This window comes from Ochlerotatus camptorhynchus, unplaced genomic scaffold (assembly GCF_037179485.1).
Source record: "Ochlerotatus camptorhynchus isolate MF236.1 unplaced genomic scaffold, CSIRO-AGI_Acam_v1.1 ptg000082l, whole genome shotgun sequence".
Classification (NCBI taxonomy): domain Eukaryota; kingdom Metazoa; phylum Arthropoda; class Insecta; order Diptera; family Culicidae; genus Ochlerotatus; species Ochlerotatus camptorhynchus.
In genome coordinates this window covers 2,167,527-2,184,109 of record NW_027040572.1, presented here as the reverse complement: position 1 = coordinate 2,184,109, position 16,583 = coordinate 2,167,527, and the positions used below count along the sequence as shown (strand labels likewise).

General features: G+C 43.4%; 4 protein-coding genes across 4 annotated transcripts in view; 2 read left to right on the top strand and 2 right to left on the bottom strand.

Annotated features, from left to right (window-relative positions):
* The window catches only part of LOC135698118 (ankyrin-3), a 45,961-nt gene extending 44,365 nt beyond the window's left edge, over positions 1-1,596 (bottom strand). Inside the window, exon 1 of the mRNA XM_065217994.1 lies at positions 1,065-1,596. The gene's annotated coding sequence lies outside the window, so the exon portion shown is untranslated. The remainder of the gene's footprint in view (positions 1-1,064) is intronic.
* A 2,047-nt stretch (positions 1,597-3,643) lies between these two features.
* Positions 3,644-6,735, top strand: LOC135698102 (acetyl-CoA carboxylase-like). Its single transcript, XM_065217954.1, has 4 exons — positions 3,644-3,928; positions 4,000-4,162; positions 4,225-6,344; positions 6,407-6,735. The coding sequence occupies exons 1-4, from the start codon at positions 3,706-3,708 to the stop codon at positions 6,718-6,720; spliced, it is 2,820 nt and encodes a 939-aa protein (XP_065074026.1). The 5' UTR covers positions 3,644-3,705; the 3' UTR covers positions 6,721-6,735.
* A 3,517-nt stretch (positions 6,736-10,252) lies between these two features.
* Positions 10,253-11,861, bottom strand: eIF3i (eukaryotic translation initiation factor 3 subunit i). The gene is made up of 3 exons (XM_065217938.1): positions 11,729-11,861; positions 11,297-11,523; positions 10,253-11,229 (listed from the first exon to the last, which is right to left on the bottom strand). The coding sequence occupies exons 1-3, from the start codon at positions 11,729-11,731 to the stop codon at positions 10,479-10,481; spliced, it is 981 nt and encodes a 326-aa protein (XP_065074010.1). The 5' UTR covers positions 11,732-11,861; the 3' UTR covers positions 10,253-10,478.
* A 183-nt stretch (positions 11,862-12,044) lies between these two features.
* LOC135698082 (uncharacterized) lies at positions 12,045-13,416 on the top strand. Its single transcript, XM_065217937.1, has 2 exons — positions 12,045-12,111; positions 12,201-13,416. Exon 2 carries the CDS (start codon positions 12,267-12,269, stop codon positions 13,164-13,166), a length of 900 nt encoding a protein of 299 aa, XP_065074009.1. The 5' UTR covers positions 12,045-12,111; positions 12,201-12,266; the 3' UTR covers positions 13,167-13,416.
* Positions 13,417-16,583: the final 3,167 nt, after the last annotated feature.

Here is a 16,583-nt window from a genome sequence, read left to right as displayed (position 1 = left end):
GTTGAGGTTTCTCACTGAAAATAAACTCCGGTGCGCACGGCTTGGAACTGGTTCCAACCAGGATAATAAACAAATTCGCTATTAGAGGGGCTGGTATGTATCTACGGTCCATACAAATTTCCAAAAAAAATGTATGGACGATTGTCTACACACTTAGAATTAATGACTACCGACTTTCAACAGGTGAACTGTTCGGTAAAAATCAGGCATTTTAATTCATTCGTTTTAAACCTTCAAACAAGGAAAATTTCTCCACAATGACAAGATTCGATTATTAAGGTTGACAGTGTTTTCAATTTAAAACTTAGTGAAATGACGGTGAAAGTTTCAGCTATAGGAAGTTCGGTAAAAGATTACCGAAGTCGGTAATAATTTATAGGTATGTACGCGGGTGTCTACGTATGAACAGCCCCTAATGGCCATTCGGACTAATGATTTTCAACCTAATGGCCATACAGCATTTTCCACTAAAGCATATTATAATATTACTGAAAACACTATAAAAACTTATTATAATCCATGACTTCGTAGTATTTTTTTTTTCAGAATTATTTACAAAATTGTTCAAAATGCGACCTGAAATGAAAATTAAATCTTCTAGACGAACTAAACTTCATAAGTTCTTTAGTAGTTTTAAACTGTCCTCGAGTGACCATTTTTGAAGTTCCTTACGAATGTCTATTGAATTTTTCGTCTTTGAAGACCTACTATCTTTATAAAATATTCGTATACAATTCACCTAAAATTATGAACAAATCAATTTGTAGAATTCTTTAATGAGTAACTTTTCCTTTTTCTTTATTTTACGACTTATTATAAAATTTAACAAAGTTGAAGTGAATGAATTTCTCATGTGGAGTGCTACAAAAATCCAAAAGAATTATTTATGTGATTAGCCCAGAATTCTCTTTTTAACTGAATTCTCTAAGAATCGAAAAGTTCATTGTTCTTGGACTCAAATACATGGTGAATTTTGTAATGCACTATATTATGCAATGAACACATTTTCCATCCTTCTATAAGGGTAGCATATAATATAAACATAAAATCAAAATTCAACCTACTTTAGATCCTTCCAGGCGGAATCCGCTTACACGTACCGCGATGGATGCAGTTGAAAGATTTCCTTCGTCGTCGTTCTTAGGTAGGTACTGACTGCCTGGCTCACTAGCAGAACGCAGAATGCACTTTTAAGTTCAACCCAAACCAAACTGACCACTCTTGTTCACACCACTTGCTATCACGCACATTCGCAATCGATAATAATTGGCCGAGCAGCACCTGCCGCTGGATGTTTCACACACCAGCTGCTTCTGTTGCTTCTCCAGATGATTGCTGGTGGAATTATTATGTTCGTGCTGGCTTTCCACAACCGAACTGTTAGGAAAAATCGATACTCGTCAACATACGCACGCAAAGGAAACTGCAACCAGAACCTCATTCGTCCACAGACATTCCAGAACCGAATTCTCGCGCCTCGCACCAACTGGGAATTTGACGGATTCCATCACCGCACGGCGTATTCTCGCTTTACGGATCCATCTTCCGAACGGACAAAAAAGATCATTACGACGGACGAACAGATTATTGTTTTACGCGAACATATTTTTCACTCTTTGTTGTTCCAGTTTGTTGCTTTTATTTTTCTCTTTTTATTTTGATTTTTGACGTTGTTCGGACTTCGGACATAAGTGACTTTTCTTTGTTTGCGCCCATGAAGCATACCAATTAGCGGAATCGGGGCTCATTGGGGACGGATAGGCAACGAAGTATGAAAAAGTTATTTCCAGCACAAAAATATTTATTTATATAGGGGAAATGTATAAAATCAGGTATAACATTTGATAACGGCATAAAAGCATTTGTAAACAAACTTTCTAAGATTCTTTACACGCGAACCAACGTACGCCCACGGAAACCAACAACATCATCGCATAGGGGCAACTATCACCTTTCCGAAAGTGCACAGAAAAAAAAGTTGTTGAATATTACATCCAAACTGCTGCAACCAGGTCAATCCATCGGTTGTGTAATATAACGTTGTACGATGTACATCGATTTTGCAAACAAAATTACATCCATTGATGTAATATTGTATCTGCTTTTTGCTATTACATCATTGTTTCATACATCAGCTTGAATTACGTTGATCGATATTACATTTTTTTTTTGCTGTGTGGTATTGGTTTGCGTGGGCGTACTTTGGTTCGCGTGTAAAGGGCCTTACACACTTAATCACGGCTTCCGTGTTTGGTAATTTTTTTTTACAGTTTTCGAACTGTAAATCACAAAAATTACCGAACATACAGCTATTCTCAATAAAATAACTGACAATCAGTAGCTCTTGTGACAAACTACTGAATACGGTAAGAGCACAAACGAAGTTACAGACGACTTTCTCCGAAGAAATGAATTAAAATAATGTGGTTCTCTGTAATAGAATTTTAGTCCACCTTCCGCCCCTCACCGCCAGGTTCGCTAGTATTTTTGTTTTGAATTAATTCAAGTTGGTTTTGTGTGCAATGATCTGGCAACTCGTGTCCTTGCTCGTGTTGACGGGGTGCTGTTTTCTCACTCATCGAAGGAAATTTTGATTAGAGTGAGAAAGTAAGGAACAGTCAGCGCGGGAGCCGTGTGCGTTACTATAGGTGCGGCAGAAGGAATGTAGTCGACTCTGTCGTTCACACGGTGTTCTTACGCATGATCCAACGTTTCGTCACACTAGATTATGCATAAGAACGTCGTGATAATGCAAGTGCTGGCTTGTTTCCTTCTGCCTCACCAATCACATTGATCACAGCACATACGATTCTCCGTCGGTTCGTGGTGCATTATGCATTCTTTGTGCCATACCACCAGTCCAAACACTAGAAGTTTTGGAAGGTTCTCCCTCAGTACCTGTAAGCAGTGTGATACCAGCTGACATTCGCATGGGTAGAGAAATCCGGAACATTTTCTCGCTTTTGAGCATCAACGTCAACCCGGTCTCGAATCGCATTTCCGCTTGAGGTGGCATCGTTGGCAGTAATCTATTGCGCCGTGGGAAAGACCTGCTTAGTGCACGAGTGCTGGAAAATTCTGCAAGTTCGTCATTAAAATTAAATCAACTTTTCTTCGCTGTAACGTACTCCGGATCAGATTCGCTGGTGGAACGTTTTCGTGGGACGGTTTTCGACCCAAAAAGCTTCAGTTTGAACTGCTTTCTAAAAGATTTCTGGGCAGGCGTCTTGGGACGCACGATCTCCACCGAGGCATCCGTTAGCGTGTTCGTGTCGGAGCGGATGACCTGTTTGATCGGCTGCAATTCTACCATCGATTTTCGGCCCTGCTTTTTGTTTAACTTCACACGATAGTTGAAATCGAACACGGTCGACGATCCGGCGGAGGATGCTTCGTCTTCATTCTCCGAAGAAGTCAACGATTTGATCTTTTCCGAGCTGAGCTTCTCGAGCCTTACGACCGGTTTGACTCGAAGTAATTTTTCGACGGAAGTTCCTCGTTTCAGTGGAATCTTCTTGACCAGTTCCTCCAGACTGATTTCTTCGCTTCGAAGAAACGAACGAGGAAGAACTAGATGAAGACGTGGACAGCCGTCATTTCGACGTTGGTTTCTTTCGTGTAGAAACCAGATCGGAATCGCTGTCGTCACTGTCTATTGCGGTTCTCCCTGATGGAACGGAAACAGACAACATTTCCGACTCATTCATGCGCACTGGTTGCATGGCCGCGTTCGATTCGTTTGACCATTTCACTCAATACTCGGATGAAATTTTGGACCTGCTAGAGGACTTCTCATCGCCTGCGTTTGTCAATCCTAAGGTACTGGAAGCGGTGGAAGCCGGAGATTCGGACCGTCGTATGAGTACGTCAATCAATGTTTCGATTTCCGACCCGGTGGCACGGGCTGTGGAAAGTGATGGAATTGCCGGTATGTTTACGGATGGTTTTACCCGAATTGGACCAAGGGTTTTTAACCGGGGCTTTATTTTTATATGGTAGCACACCCAGCGGAAGCCATGCACATCCTAAGCATTGCTGTTCGTGACATGGGCGATATGGATGATTTACAGATGGAGCAGGTATTTGGATCGTTCTGCGCTCAACATCGTGAAGAGCTGCTCACCCGCAGAGTTAGGCGGATTACATTTGCCGCACTCAAGAAGTAAGTTTATTAAGTGTTTAGAAGAGGTTAATGAGATACTAAACCAAATATTTTTTTTACAGACGTCAATTCCCAAAATTCTTCACCTACCGAGCACGAGACAACTTTGAGGAGGATCGTATCTATCGTCACCTGGAGCCGGCATGTGCCTTCCAGCTGGAGCTGAACCGTATGCGAACGTACGACCTGGAGGCTCTGCCAACTGCCAATCAAAAGATGCACCTATATCTTGGTCGTGCCAAGGTAGCCAAGGGTCAGGAAGTGACAGATTTCCGTTTCTTCATACGTTCCATTATTCGTCACTCGGATTTGATAACCAAAGAGGCTTCATTCGAGTACCTTCAGAACGAAGGTGAACGCGTGCTATTGGAAGCGATGGATGAGCTGGAAGTGGCCTTCTCGCATCCCCACGCCAAACGTACGGATTGTAATCACATTTTCCTAAACTTTGTTCCAACGGTTATAATGGATCCGGCCAAGATCGAGGAGTCCGTGACCAAGATGGTGATGCGGTATGGGCCTCGGTTGTGGAAACTGCGGGTACTGCAAGCTGAGCTGAAGATGGTTATCCGGCAGACGACACAATCGCCAACTACCTCCGTTCGTTTGTGCATAGCAAACGATTCCGGTTACTTTTTAGATATAGCAATGTACACCGAAGTGACCGATCCGGAGACGCACGTGATCAAATTCCAAGCATACGGTAACAGGCAAGGACCCCTGCATGGATTGCCGATTTCTTCGGCCTACATGACCAAAGATTACCTACAACAGAAACGCTTCCAGGCTCAATCCAATGGTACTACCTATGTGTACGATATTCCGGATATGTTCCGCCAAATGACGGAACGATTGTGGAAGGAATTTTCCAAAGCGCGACCAACGGAAGATATTAGGATTCCCGAGAAAATTCTACTCGTGTGCAACGAGTTGGTGCTGAAGGGTGATACGTTGGAGGAGATTCAACGGTTACCGGGAGAGAACAACGTTGGGATGGTGGCATGGAGGATTGTACTGGCTACTCCAGAGTTCCCTGACGGGCGAGAGATTGTAGTCATCGCTAACGACCTAACCTATTTCATCGGATCCTTTGGACCTCAGGAGGATATGCTATTCTGTAAGGCGTCGGAACTGTCTCGGAAGCGCAAGTGCCCTAGGATTTACATTTCGGTTAACAGTGGTGCCCGTATCGGATTGGCCGAGGAAGTGAAATCCTTGTTCAAAGTGGCCTGGGAAGATCCCGACGAGCCGGAGAAGGGATTCAAGTATCTGTACTTGACGACTGAAGACTACAGCAAGATTGCAAATACGAATTCGGTTCGTGCCATTTTGATTGAGGACGAAGGAGAGCCGCGATATAAAATCACTGATATTATTGGCAAAACCGATGGGCTCGGTGTGGAGAATCTGCGTTATGCTGGTATGATTGCCGGTGAAACTTCGCGAGCGTATGAAGATGTGGTAACGATTTCGATGGTGACCTGTAGAACGATCGGTATCGGTTCCTATTTGGTACGTCTTGGTCAACGTGTGATACAAATTGAAAATTCTCACATTATTCTGACTGGCTTCGCCGCGCTGAACAAACTATTGGGTAGAAAAGTGTACGCTTCTAATAACCAGTTGGGTGGTATTCAAATCATGCACAACAACGGTGTCACGCACAAGACCGAGGCAATAGATTTGGACGGTGTCTACACGATATTGTATTGGCTCTCTTACATTCCGGATGTGCGTGGAGGAACGCTGCCAATCGTAACGACCAGTGACTCAATTAACCGACCAATCGATTTCATGCCAACTAAGGCGCCCTATGATCCGCGGTGGATGCTAGCAGGACGTGTCAATCCGTCCAATCCCTCTGAATGGGAAAGCGGTTTCTTTGATCGGGGAAGCTGGTCGGAAGTGATGGAACCATGGGCTCAAACGGTTGTTGTGGGTCGTGCCAAACTTGGTGGCATCCCGGTGGGTGTGATTGCGGTAGAAACTCGAACAGTCGAGCTGACCATTCCGGCTGATCCGGCAAACCTTGACTCGGAAGCCAAAACATTCCAACAAGCCGGTCAGGTATGGTTCCCGGACTCATCCTACAAAACGGCACAAGTAATCAAAGACTTTGGACGAGAGGAACTGCCACTGATTATCCTGGCCAACTGGAGAGGGTTCTCCGGTGGACAGAAAGGTAAAGTGTAATTTAGGTAACTTTAAATGATAGCATCTAACTGATGCATTCTGCGTTTCTAGATATGTACGAACAAATCGTTAAATTCGGTGCCTACATAGTTGACGGGCTGAGGGAGTACAAACAACCGGTCATCGTCTATCTACCACCGAATGCGGAACTTCGTGGAGGAGCCTGGGCTGTGTTGGATCCGACCATCAATCCACGGTACATGGAAACCTATGCCGATCCGGAATCTCGTGCGGGAGTGCTAGAGCCTGAGGGTATTGTCGAAGTCAAATTTAAGGAAAAAGACCTGGTCAAGGCCATTCAGCGGTTAGATCCGGTGACGTTGAATGTATGTCCTACCAACAAATTCGTCCGCGTTCCAGTCTAAAAGCAGTATAAATTTTCTTTTAAATTTATTTGACTTTTCATTCGTAGCGGTGGATTTGCAAAAGATTAGCAAATTGTTGAGATATTTTTAAAATATAACACTGCTTCTGAACGCATTGATATTCAATGGCGCTGCACTTTGGCCTATCGAATAAAGAAAAAAATGGATTCCACCAGAGCGCTTTTGTTTTTGAGAATAGCGGGTATAAACATTCATATCACACATACTTATTTACTTGTTTCAATATCTTTTTAAATAAAGTACCGTACCAAGCGCTTTATTGACTCAAGGTTTCCCAGGTGCCATGAATAACTTTCGAAGCGATCGAATAAATTTCCCCATAAGGCATCAAATACCATTCCCCACAAAGACCTGCTTATGACCCAATGCTGATTCATGAGATCCTCCCTTTATGCCAGAAGGGAAGCGATGAAGAAGAAGCTGTGTGATTTACCTAAAATACATAATTCGCATCGATGCCAAGAATTGTCGCTTGGATAGGCCTATTTTACGGGATCCGGAAAAGGCGTTTCCAAATGCGATTATACGGAGTTGCTAAAGAGTCACGCCACCACGCGCCGTCCTCTGGATGACTTCAGTATCATCAACTGGAGCGACATGTTGGAACACATTTAGCTGCTCGATAGCCCTGATGGATTACATTACAGGTGATTACAGTATTTAGCATTAAAATAGAACTACGCGACGGAAAGAACAGTGTGTCGAATAAAATAAATAATTAGTAGAAGAAAAACCAAACAAAACAAAAGAAATTTAAATTTCAAAAATTAATAGCAAGCTAACTATTTTTCTTTTGAAATAATCGTCGATGTCTTCTCGGTCGCGGATGACTGTGGCTTTGGTTAGAAGCACGGACTGATGAAATCTGTAGCAACAATTGCCGCCAACAAGCGCGAGTCATTGACTGCTCAACATCGTTTACTTATAAGCAAATGTTAACCCGAAGTATTCACCACTGATAATGTTGGCCCAGATAACAACGAAAGCAACATAATGTCATGCTGTCTGACAACAGGCTTTCCCTTTCAATTTTCGTTAGAGAAAAAGAGATAACAGGCGGTACAATCAATAGCTTTAAACTAGTACGTATGAGTAGATAGTGTTGCCGTGAGGTACACTCGAAAATTTCAAATGTAAGTACGTCAAATCAAATTTCGAGCCGCTCCGTCTGTCACTTCGTTTGTGGTAGTACCATAGAGGTAACTCTAAGACAAGTAGGTCCCGAAGAAACGTGCTCAACTTTTTGGCTCACCTCTGGTACTATCATAGAGGTAACTCTAAGACTACTGGGTCCCGAAGAAAATCATTATTATTTTTGGCTCACTCAGTACCAGAACAACGGTCCCAAGCAGTCCCAAGCTATTTCACTCACCCCTGCATGTTCTGCATGAATCCACACACCCCTGATGTTATCTGTCAAACTTTCATAGCGAATCAAAACAAACATAGTGTAGTAATAGAATTTAAACTAGAATAGGGTACGTTAATCGTTTGCTTGGGACCAATAGGCTACTAAAGTGGTGAGCCAATTTAAAATCGTTAGTTTCGTATTGATTGTTGGTACTATCTTCGGTCCCAAGCTTGTCGAATCACCCCTCGAAACATAGGAAAAACCAATAACCCCTCATTTTATCAGTCAAACTTTCATAGCGAATCAAAACAAACATTGCGTAGTACTAGAATTTCGACTAGAATAGGGTACGTTAATCGTTTGCTTGGGACCAATAGGCTACTAAAGTGGTGAGCCAATTTAAAATCGTTAGTTTCGTATTGATTGTTGGTAGTACCGCCACCTGGGGCGCGCATAGTCAGTTCCCTTGCGTTTGACGTTTATACACTATCGCCATCTGTTCAGCGTACTACCCACCACAGTGTACTCAACAGATGGCGGTAATGTTTTAGCGACGATGTTTTACAGTGAGAAATATTCAATGTGTTATGTCTGTTTGTCTGTGGTATAACCATAGAGATAACTCTAAGGGTACGGCCAGGGTAGACGCGATTCGCGACGCGACGCGACCAATTCAAAAGAATCTTGTTATTTATTATTATTCCTTGCGTGAGTCGCATTGCGTCGCGTCGCGTGTCGCGTCTACCCTGGCCACGGCCTAAGACTAGTAGCAACAATCAATTCGAAACTAACGATTTTAAATTGGCGCACTACTTGACTAGCCTATTGGTCCCAAGCAAATGATTAACGTATCCCATTCTAGTCGAAATTCTAGTACTACACAATGTTTGTTTTGATTCGCTATGAAAGTTTGACATATAAAATGAGGGGTTATTGGTTTTTCCTATGTTTCGAGGGGTGAATCGATTAGCTTGGAACCGAAGAGAGTACCAGAGCTGAGCCAAAAAGTTGAGCACGTTATTTCGGGACCTTATAGTCTTAAAGTTACCTCTATGCTAGTAGGTCCCGAAGAAACGTGCTCAACTATTTGGCTCAGCTCTGGTACTATCTTCGGTCCCAAGCTAATCAATGCACCCCTCAGAACATAGGAAAATCCTCATTTTATCTGTCAAACTTTCATAGCGAATCAAAACAAACATACTGTAGTACTAGAATTTTGACGTACCAACACTGAATTGACCACTTTGTCAAGCAGTTTTGGTGTGACTTTCTACCAGTGATTTCACAAAACTGGACCAACTAATTTCTCTTTTTTTATTAAACGCACTAATGTTGGCTACTTTTCTCGAGTTTCTAGAAGAAAAATTCTCAAAATAATGTTTTTTTCCTTTGTTTGTTTTTGCGTCGATCTTGTTTTCCGTGCTGAGCACCAATGCTACCGACGCCAGGAAGGCAGCTCCCACACCTGGACCCTACCTATCGACCCATCAACTCATGAACCGGGGACCAACGGCTTTACTTCCCTTCCGAAGGAAGGCGTGATCAGAGATGTTATGCCTCAGAACATCCCGGCGGCGCCGACTGGGATTGAACCCAGGCCTGCTGGGGTGAGAGGTAATCACGCTTACCACTACACCACCGGCGCCGTTATCAAAATAATGTTGTTTCAAAGTTCGAGTGGTTGTAAACGTCATTTTATCTGCTCGAATGAAGTGGTTAATTAATAGATCGCATCGTTCGAGCAGTTTAGAATGACGACTCTTACCACTCGAACTTTGCTGTGGAATAATATTTTGAAAATAATTCTTCTAAAACTTCGCGAAAATAGGGTCTTATTTATGCTAAGATAGAAAAATCTGGATCTTGTTTCTTCATTTTCTTGAAATCGGTGGAAGATGGTCGTTCCAAATCTCTCTCCGGCAATATGATTAATTAGGGGAATTCGTTTCGCGAGCAACTCGTGTTTTTTTTGTGGATGTTGTAAAAGGCTAAAATGTGAATCCGAGTTTCCACAGGATAATTCAGAGCAACACGAGAGAGCTTCGGGGTTTGTCAGGAAATTTTGAGAACTTAGGGAACACGTTCAAGAGCAATATTAGTCGGAATAGCGAGTACAAAAACGGATTTCACAATACAGCTTGATTAAATGTAAGACAGCATTCTTCTGTACGTTATCAACATTCTAAATTTATTCATCCACGAATGTTGAAAACCCTCCCCCAACATGGTTTCTGTTATATAGGTACCTAAATTTTACTTTTGCAGTAGGACCTTTCTTCACACACTTTTACCCTTTGCCTTCTCGGTCGTCTCAAGTCTTTTCGCACTACTCCACGAATCACACAGGAAATACAAAATAATAAAGAATCTCCTCCTCTCGAGCCGTTTACTCGAATACAAATTCGTAGTACGAAGCGTCGAAAACTTGAACGCGCACAAAACCATCCTCACCACCCGTCGCGTAGCTCTTGCCATCCGGATGGAAGGCCAAACTGTTGATTGGACCGAAATGGCCCTTAACTCGAGCGAACTCTTCTTCGTACACCAAGTGGAAGAATCGGGAATCGAACTTGCCGGACTTGGTCGAAGTCGTTGTGACCTCCATAGCTTCCTGTCCACCACCCACTACAACGTGCTCATGGATTGGGCTGATGGCAGCCGAATTGACCGGACGTTCCGTTTTGTAGGTCTTCAAGCACATCAGCGATTCCGAATCAAACAGCTTGGCCGTGGTGTCCTTGGAGGCGGAAACCAACATGGTTCCATCGAAGGACAGTTGCATATCATTGATGACGCCAGTATGGTCGTTGACGGAATTCAGTTCCTTCGCAGTACGCAGATCCCAGATACGGATCGATCCGTTCTCATGACCGGTGATAACAGTCTCGTCCAAAGCTCCCCATAGACAGGAGGTAATCTTTGACTGCTGGTTCATGGTCAACTTCAGAACCGGGCTCTGGCTGCTGATACTAGAGTCTACATTTCGAACGTCGATGATGAACAGCTCGCAGTTGTGACCCATAGCCTTATCGGTCGAGTAGGATGCCTGGTTGCCCGAGTAGCTGAAGTTTGCCGTACGGGAAGATGAGGTTGTTGGAATGCTTCCCAAGATGCGTCCTGTTTCGACGTCCCACAATCTGTAAAATGGATTAAAAATTTACAATCTTTCGAATGTTTGAGCTAGTAAACAAATAGAAATCTGACTTTGTAGACATGTCACCACTGCCGGTGATCAATCTGGTCGTAGTCCAGTCGACATCCACACACCAAACGGCACCCTGATGACCGTTGTACGTTCCGAGACGTTCTCCGTTAAGTGAGAACCACACCGAAGGTTTGTGATCCTTGGCCGTGGAGAAAATCAGATCTCCCTCCCGGTTGTACTTGATCTGCGTTATGGCACGCTCGTGCCCTTGTAACATTAACGGTTTCTGAAATGTTACAATTTTGAAAGGATTAATCACCAGGCGGATCACAGATCTACGGAAACGCAGTCATTCTCTACCTCTGCCCGGATTGACACAAGCTTTGAGGTTATGAATTTATTCACACAATATTTTTTCACTTATCCACTCATATTTGCACAATATAATGATTTCAAAATATTCCACGCAATTTCACGACCCGCATACATACCATTTTGGGGTGCAAGTGCTAGTTTTCCGGTAAATTTTCACGAAATTTCACCTGCAAAACTGGCAGCGAGTCAAAAGGCTTGAAAATGTTTGCGACGAAAGGATCGAAACTCGATACCGAAACGTCAGCTTGTCAAAATTGATGTCTAGGTATCGGGTGTGAAAGGTCGAAAATGAACGGCAGTCGAATTGTGACACATGCAGCCAAAAAAATTGCACATTGGCGTTCCATGTCTCTGAGCAACTGTCAGTTTGTCGCTTTCGGAATTTCGGCTTGACTTTCGGTCGCGAGTGAAATCGTAAACAAACCCGATCGGTCTCAGTGGAGTGAAAGTCTTGCAGACGTCCCCGAATTTCAATTGCTGCATAATTTTATTGCTTTAGGTATTTTTCATCAGTAATACTAGTGCAACTAGCAAGTAACTTTTGCTCTTTAACATTTAAACAATGCCTAATGGTTGTCCCCTTTCAAGATTTCCTCCAGTGACCGACTACAGCGATGCGAGCCCCAATCCCGGATTGAGGTTAAACTCCCGAAAATGGAGTCGAGTAACGGTAGCGAGAAAGTAGAACTGAACAATCTGGTGAAAAACATCGTCAAAATTCTGCTATCCACTTCCAAGTACTTCCACTGTCCGTTCTGTGCCGACGAGTATTTGTTCGAGTTCACCCTGAGACATCACCTGTTGAAGAATCATGAAGAGGATCTGTCCAAGATTGTCCAATCGCCGGATTCCAGTATTAAGTTCTGTGATAGCAACATCTGCCCTTACTGTGGGGCCTTATTCTACTACATATCAGCACTTCCGAAGCACATCATGAACAGTCACAGCCGAGATTGTCTGATCAAATGGCAAGCAATCGAGAGGGAAAACAGCCTCCGGAAGCGGTTCGCAGCCGAGCCGAGCATCAAATGTGTACCCTGTTCCCCGGGACTGAGCGATCTGTTCGAAGAGCTCAACACAGATTCCAGTCGAAAGAAGAAGCATCGAATCCACCGTCGGAAAGCTTCCCCGCTGTACAAGTCTGCGTTGAAGAACGCTAACCGAATCTCCGCTACCAAGCGTTCCGAATCCTGGGTTAGTTGTGATTTCGAATTTTCCACCGGTGATGCCGTAGGCACCGGTTCCGTCTCGCGTCGATCCGGTACGGTTCGTAGGGAGCTGCAGTTCGATGCGGTAGCATCGGAACCAACGACACCGGACGCCGAAGCAGTTTCTTCCGTGAAGAAGCCGAAACGCGCCCGTAAGCGTTTCAATCTCAAATTACTCAAGCCGAGAATTGGCTTGAGGAAGTACGTTCTGTCTAAATTTACCAAAAAGTATCGCTGCAAGATCGTGACCAGCACGCCGAACAATTTCCTGGACGATAGCGAGGCCAGCGTGGCCGATTCGCGGCTGCACAATCAGGAGCGCTGGAACAAGATACATTTTGACTGATGCGATGACGACTGCGGTAAGTAGCGGTTTTTTGTCGTCGTTACCCCCCAAAGTATGGTTTGGTATAAGGTATTTTTTTTTTGTATGAAGTATTTCTTATTTTTATGGTATTAACGATGAAATTAATATATGATAGAATTCAAGAGTATTCTTGAAAGTTTGATAAAATATTGTATCTCTTGCCCAACGAGAATATATTGGTTTACGACTCGCATTTTTGGTAGGCGCTAACGTTTGATATGTATAAATAATATATCCCATTTTTGATATATATCTTAAACTGTTCAATCTTTCAATGTAAATGTAAATATTGTGAAAGCCAAAATTGATTTTAACTACATGATATTTAACTTTAACTAGTTTTTAATTGACCCTATATTATTGACTAAATATATGTATGAGTGTGCAGGGTCTCTTATGAGTGAGTGAGTTTGCTGTAAGTTTCATTAGTAATAGGTTTGTTCCAGCAGTTGCTTAACTAACAGATTATATTACTATCGGTAGAAGTAGTTAAATCATCTGTAAGTAGGGAGGCCAGATAGCTTAAAAAATTGCCTGTACGAAAGTTGATACATTGTCTGTATTTGTCAGTATCAGGAAGTTTGAATATGTAGTGAGAAGGGGTGAGGAGGGTTTTGAAAGGGATTGAAGTCAATTTCAGGGTCGTTACGAGAAATTCCGAATGCAACGTGTCCATATTGGACTCGAACATAACTCAAAGGTTTAAAGTAAACTTTGTAATAAGGAATTTATGAAGAGTTTTGAGTATGTTGGTTTATTTCCTTTAAATTCCGTTATAATTGCTTATGTTTTTACAGATACGCGTATTTCGTCTACTACTTGCAGACTTCATCAGTACGCGTATCTGTCAAAAGATAAGCAATTATAACGGAATTTAAAGGAAATAAACCAACACACTCAAAGCTCTTCAAAAAGACAAATTTAAAGAAATAAGAATTTTTCAACAAGAAGTATCTCAACTGTTTTTAGAATCCTGATGAATGTGGGCGTCTTAGTGGAATACCTGTATGATGAGAGAGAGAAAGATTAGTATTTTCCATTTAATTCCACTACTTTATTTGCTTATCCTTGACAGATACGCGTCTTTCGTCTACAATTTGCAGACTTCTTCAGTGTCTTGTACTAAACTAACTGTACTGTACTAAACTCGACAGTCGAGTATTAGTACAAGACACTGAAGAAGTCTGCACATTGTAGACGAAATACGCGTATCTGTCAAGGATAAGCAAATAAAGTAGTGGAATTACGTAGAACTACGTCTTTGTCGACTATACTGGGGTACAAATAAAAAAATATGTGTGGTGAAATAGTGTTAGGTTTTGAGCGCTTGTAACTTTGTCATTTATAGATGAAATTAAAATCCAAATACGCCAATAGATAGGATATTACTTAACGAATCTTCTGAAATAAATAATTCTCCAATTTTTAATCAAAAAACTTTTGAAAAATGCGCAAATGATAATTTTGGTCACTGTTTTCATGAACTAAACGTTTTCCCCAAACCCAGTCATCATGAACGAATACCACTTGGTTGCACATCATTCTGCTTGAACCTGAAATGATATAAATCAGCACTGCTCTCCTGCCTCTGCTCATTCTTTGCTCGACTGTTGAGCTGTTCAGTCCGTATTTTTCGCTCGAGATCTCGTTTCGATTTTGTTTCGTTTTGTGCTGTCGCGTTGCGCCGTGGAAGTGTCGCCACGTTCCCGCGTTCTGGCAAGTTTACTTGAACTTGCAAACACGAAACAAATGGTGCGTAAACGTGCCAATGAGTCAGCAGCTGGCCCTTCAAAGAAGGTGCTTATCAAGCCCAGCGCGTCGAAGGATGACGCCGAAAAACGAGTACTCCAAGCCAACCAGTATGCAGTACTCCCGGAAGAAAACGGCGATGGTGACGCCGCTCCCATTGCAAGAAAAGAGCGAATTTCCCGCTTTTCACGCCGGTGAAGGATGTTGCCAAGCTAGGTGCCGAACTGGCAAAACACAAGCTGCTGCCTCGCTTTAAGCTTTGCAGCATCGGTACCAAAATCATGTGCTCCAGCCTGGAGGAGTACAAACAAATAGGATGTTTCCTGAAGGAAAACAACGTGGACTTCTTCACGCATGATCTGCCATCGAGCAAGCCACTGAAGGCGGTTTTGCGTGGATTACCGTCGTTCGAGGCGGCTGCGGTGAAGTCCGAGCTGGAGCGGCTAGGGCTCCAACCTGAGGCCGTGTTCCAGATGAACCGCCGTTCCATCAACAATACCAGCTTCCGTGACCAGTTGTTCCTGGTGCACTTCACGAAGGGATCCACCAGTCTTGCGGCTCTGAGATCCAAAATCCGGGACCTGTTTCAGGTCATCATCAGTTGGGAGCATTACAAACCCCAACATCGTGATGTTACGCAGTGTACGAACCTATGGCCATGGCACCAAAAACTGCCATAAGAAGACAAATTGCGGCAAGTGTGCTGGAACTCAACTGCATCCTGTGAGCAAGTTGATGACATAAAGCCAACGTGTGTCAACTGCGGTGGAAACCATCAAGCCTCCAATTGCGGATGTCCCAAGCGAGTGGAGTTCATTAATATCCGTCGGAAGGCTACAATCAACAACCAGGTCGGTCGCCTCCGTAATCATCGTTCGCCTCCTGTACTCACAAAAGTCCAGTACCCAGCTCTCCAGCCCCGTCGACATGTTCCGAACCTAACCCCGCTTCCGCTCAACAACCAACAAGCCAGCCCTGCGAGTATCCGCTCTGTTGTTACCATCTGGATGTCGTCTTTTCTACGCAGATGACGCCAAAATCTACAAAATTATCAAAAGCCTCTCGGACTGTTGGGATCTCCAGCATATGCTATGTATTTTCGCTGACTGGTGCACGAGAAATTTGATGGGCCTGAGCATCGAAAAATGCAACGTCATCTCCTATCACCGTAAAAACGAACCAATTATGTTTGACTATGTGCTCTTTGGACGTTGCATTGCCCGTGTAGAACAAATAAAGGATCTCGGTGTTACTCTGGACTGCGGGCTCACCTTCAAAAGCCATTATAACGACATCATTTCCCGAGCCAATCGCCAACTGGGTTTTATTTTCAAAATTGCCGATGAGTTCCGGGACCCGTTATGCCTCAGACCACTTTACTGCTCACTTGTGCGGTCTATATTAGAATCAAGTGCAGTTGTATGGTGCCCTTTCCAAGCCACTTGGATCGCTAGAATCGAATCTGTTCAACGAAAGTTTGTGAGATATGCTCTTCGTTTCTTGAACTGGCGTGACTCATCGAACCTGCCACCGTACGAGGAGCGTTACCGTCTTCTGGGCATCGAACCGCTAATGGTGCGACGGACGGTCGCTCAAGCTATGTTTGCTGGAAAGCTTCACACGGGTGACATCGACTGTCCAACGTTG

Excerpts from the sequence above, each read along its gene's own strand:
- LOC135698082 (XM_065217937.1), top strand. The coding sequence starts at position 12,267 with ATGGAGTCGAGTAACGGTAGCGAGAAAGTAGAACTGAACAATCTGGTG.
- LOC135698102 (XM_065217954.1), top strand. The coding sequence starts at position 3,706 with ATGCGCACTGGTTGCATGGCCGCGTTCGATTCGTTTGACCATTTCACT. Across the intron at positions 3,929-3,999 it reads GGAAAGTGATGGAATTGCCG|CACACCCAGCGGAAGCCATG; the intron begins GTATGTTTACGG and ends TTTATATGGTAG. Across the intron at positions 6,345-6,406 it reads GTTCTCCGGTGGACAGAAAG|ATATGTACGAACAAATCGTT; the intron begins GTAAAGTGTAAT and ends CTGCGTTTCTAG.
- eIF3i (XM_065217938.1), bottom strand. Across the intron at positions 11,230-11,296 it reads AGTGGTGACATGTCTACAAA|ATTGTGGGACGTCGAAACAG; the intron begins GTCAGATTTCTA and ends TCCATTTTACAG.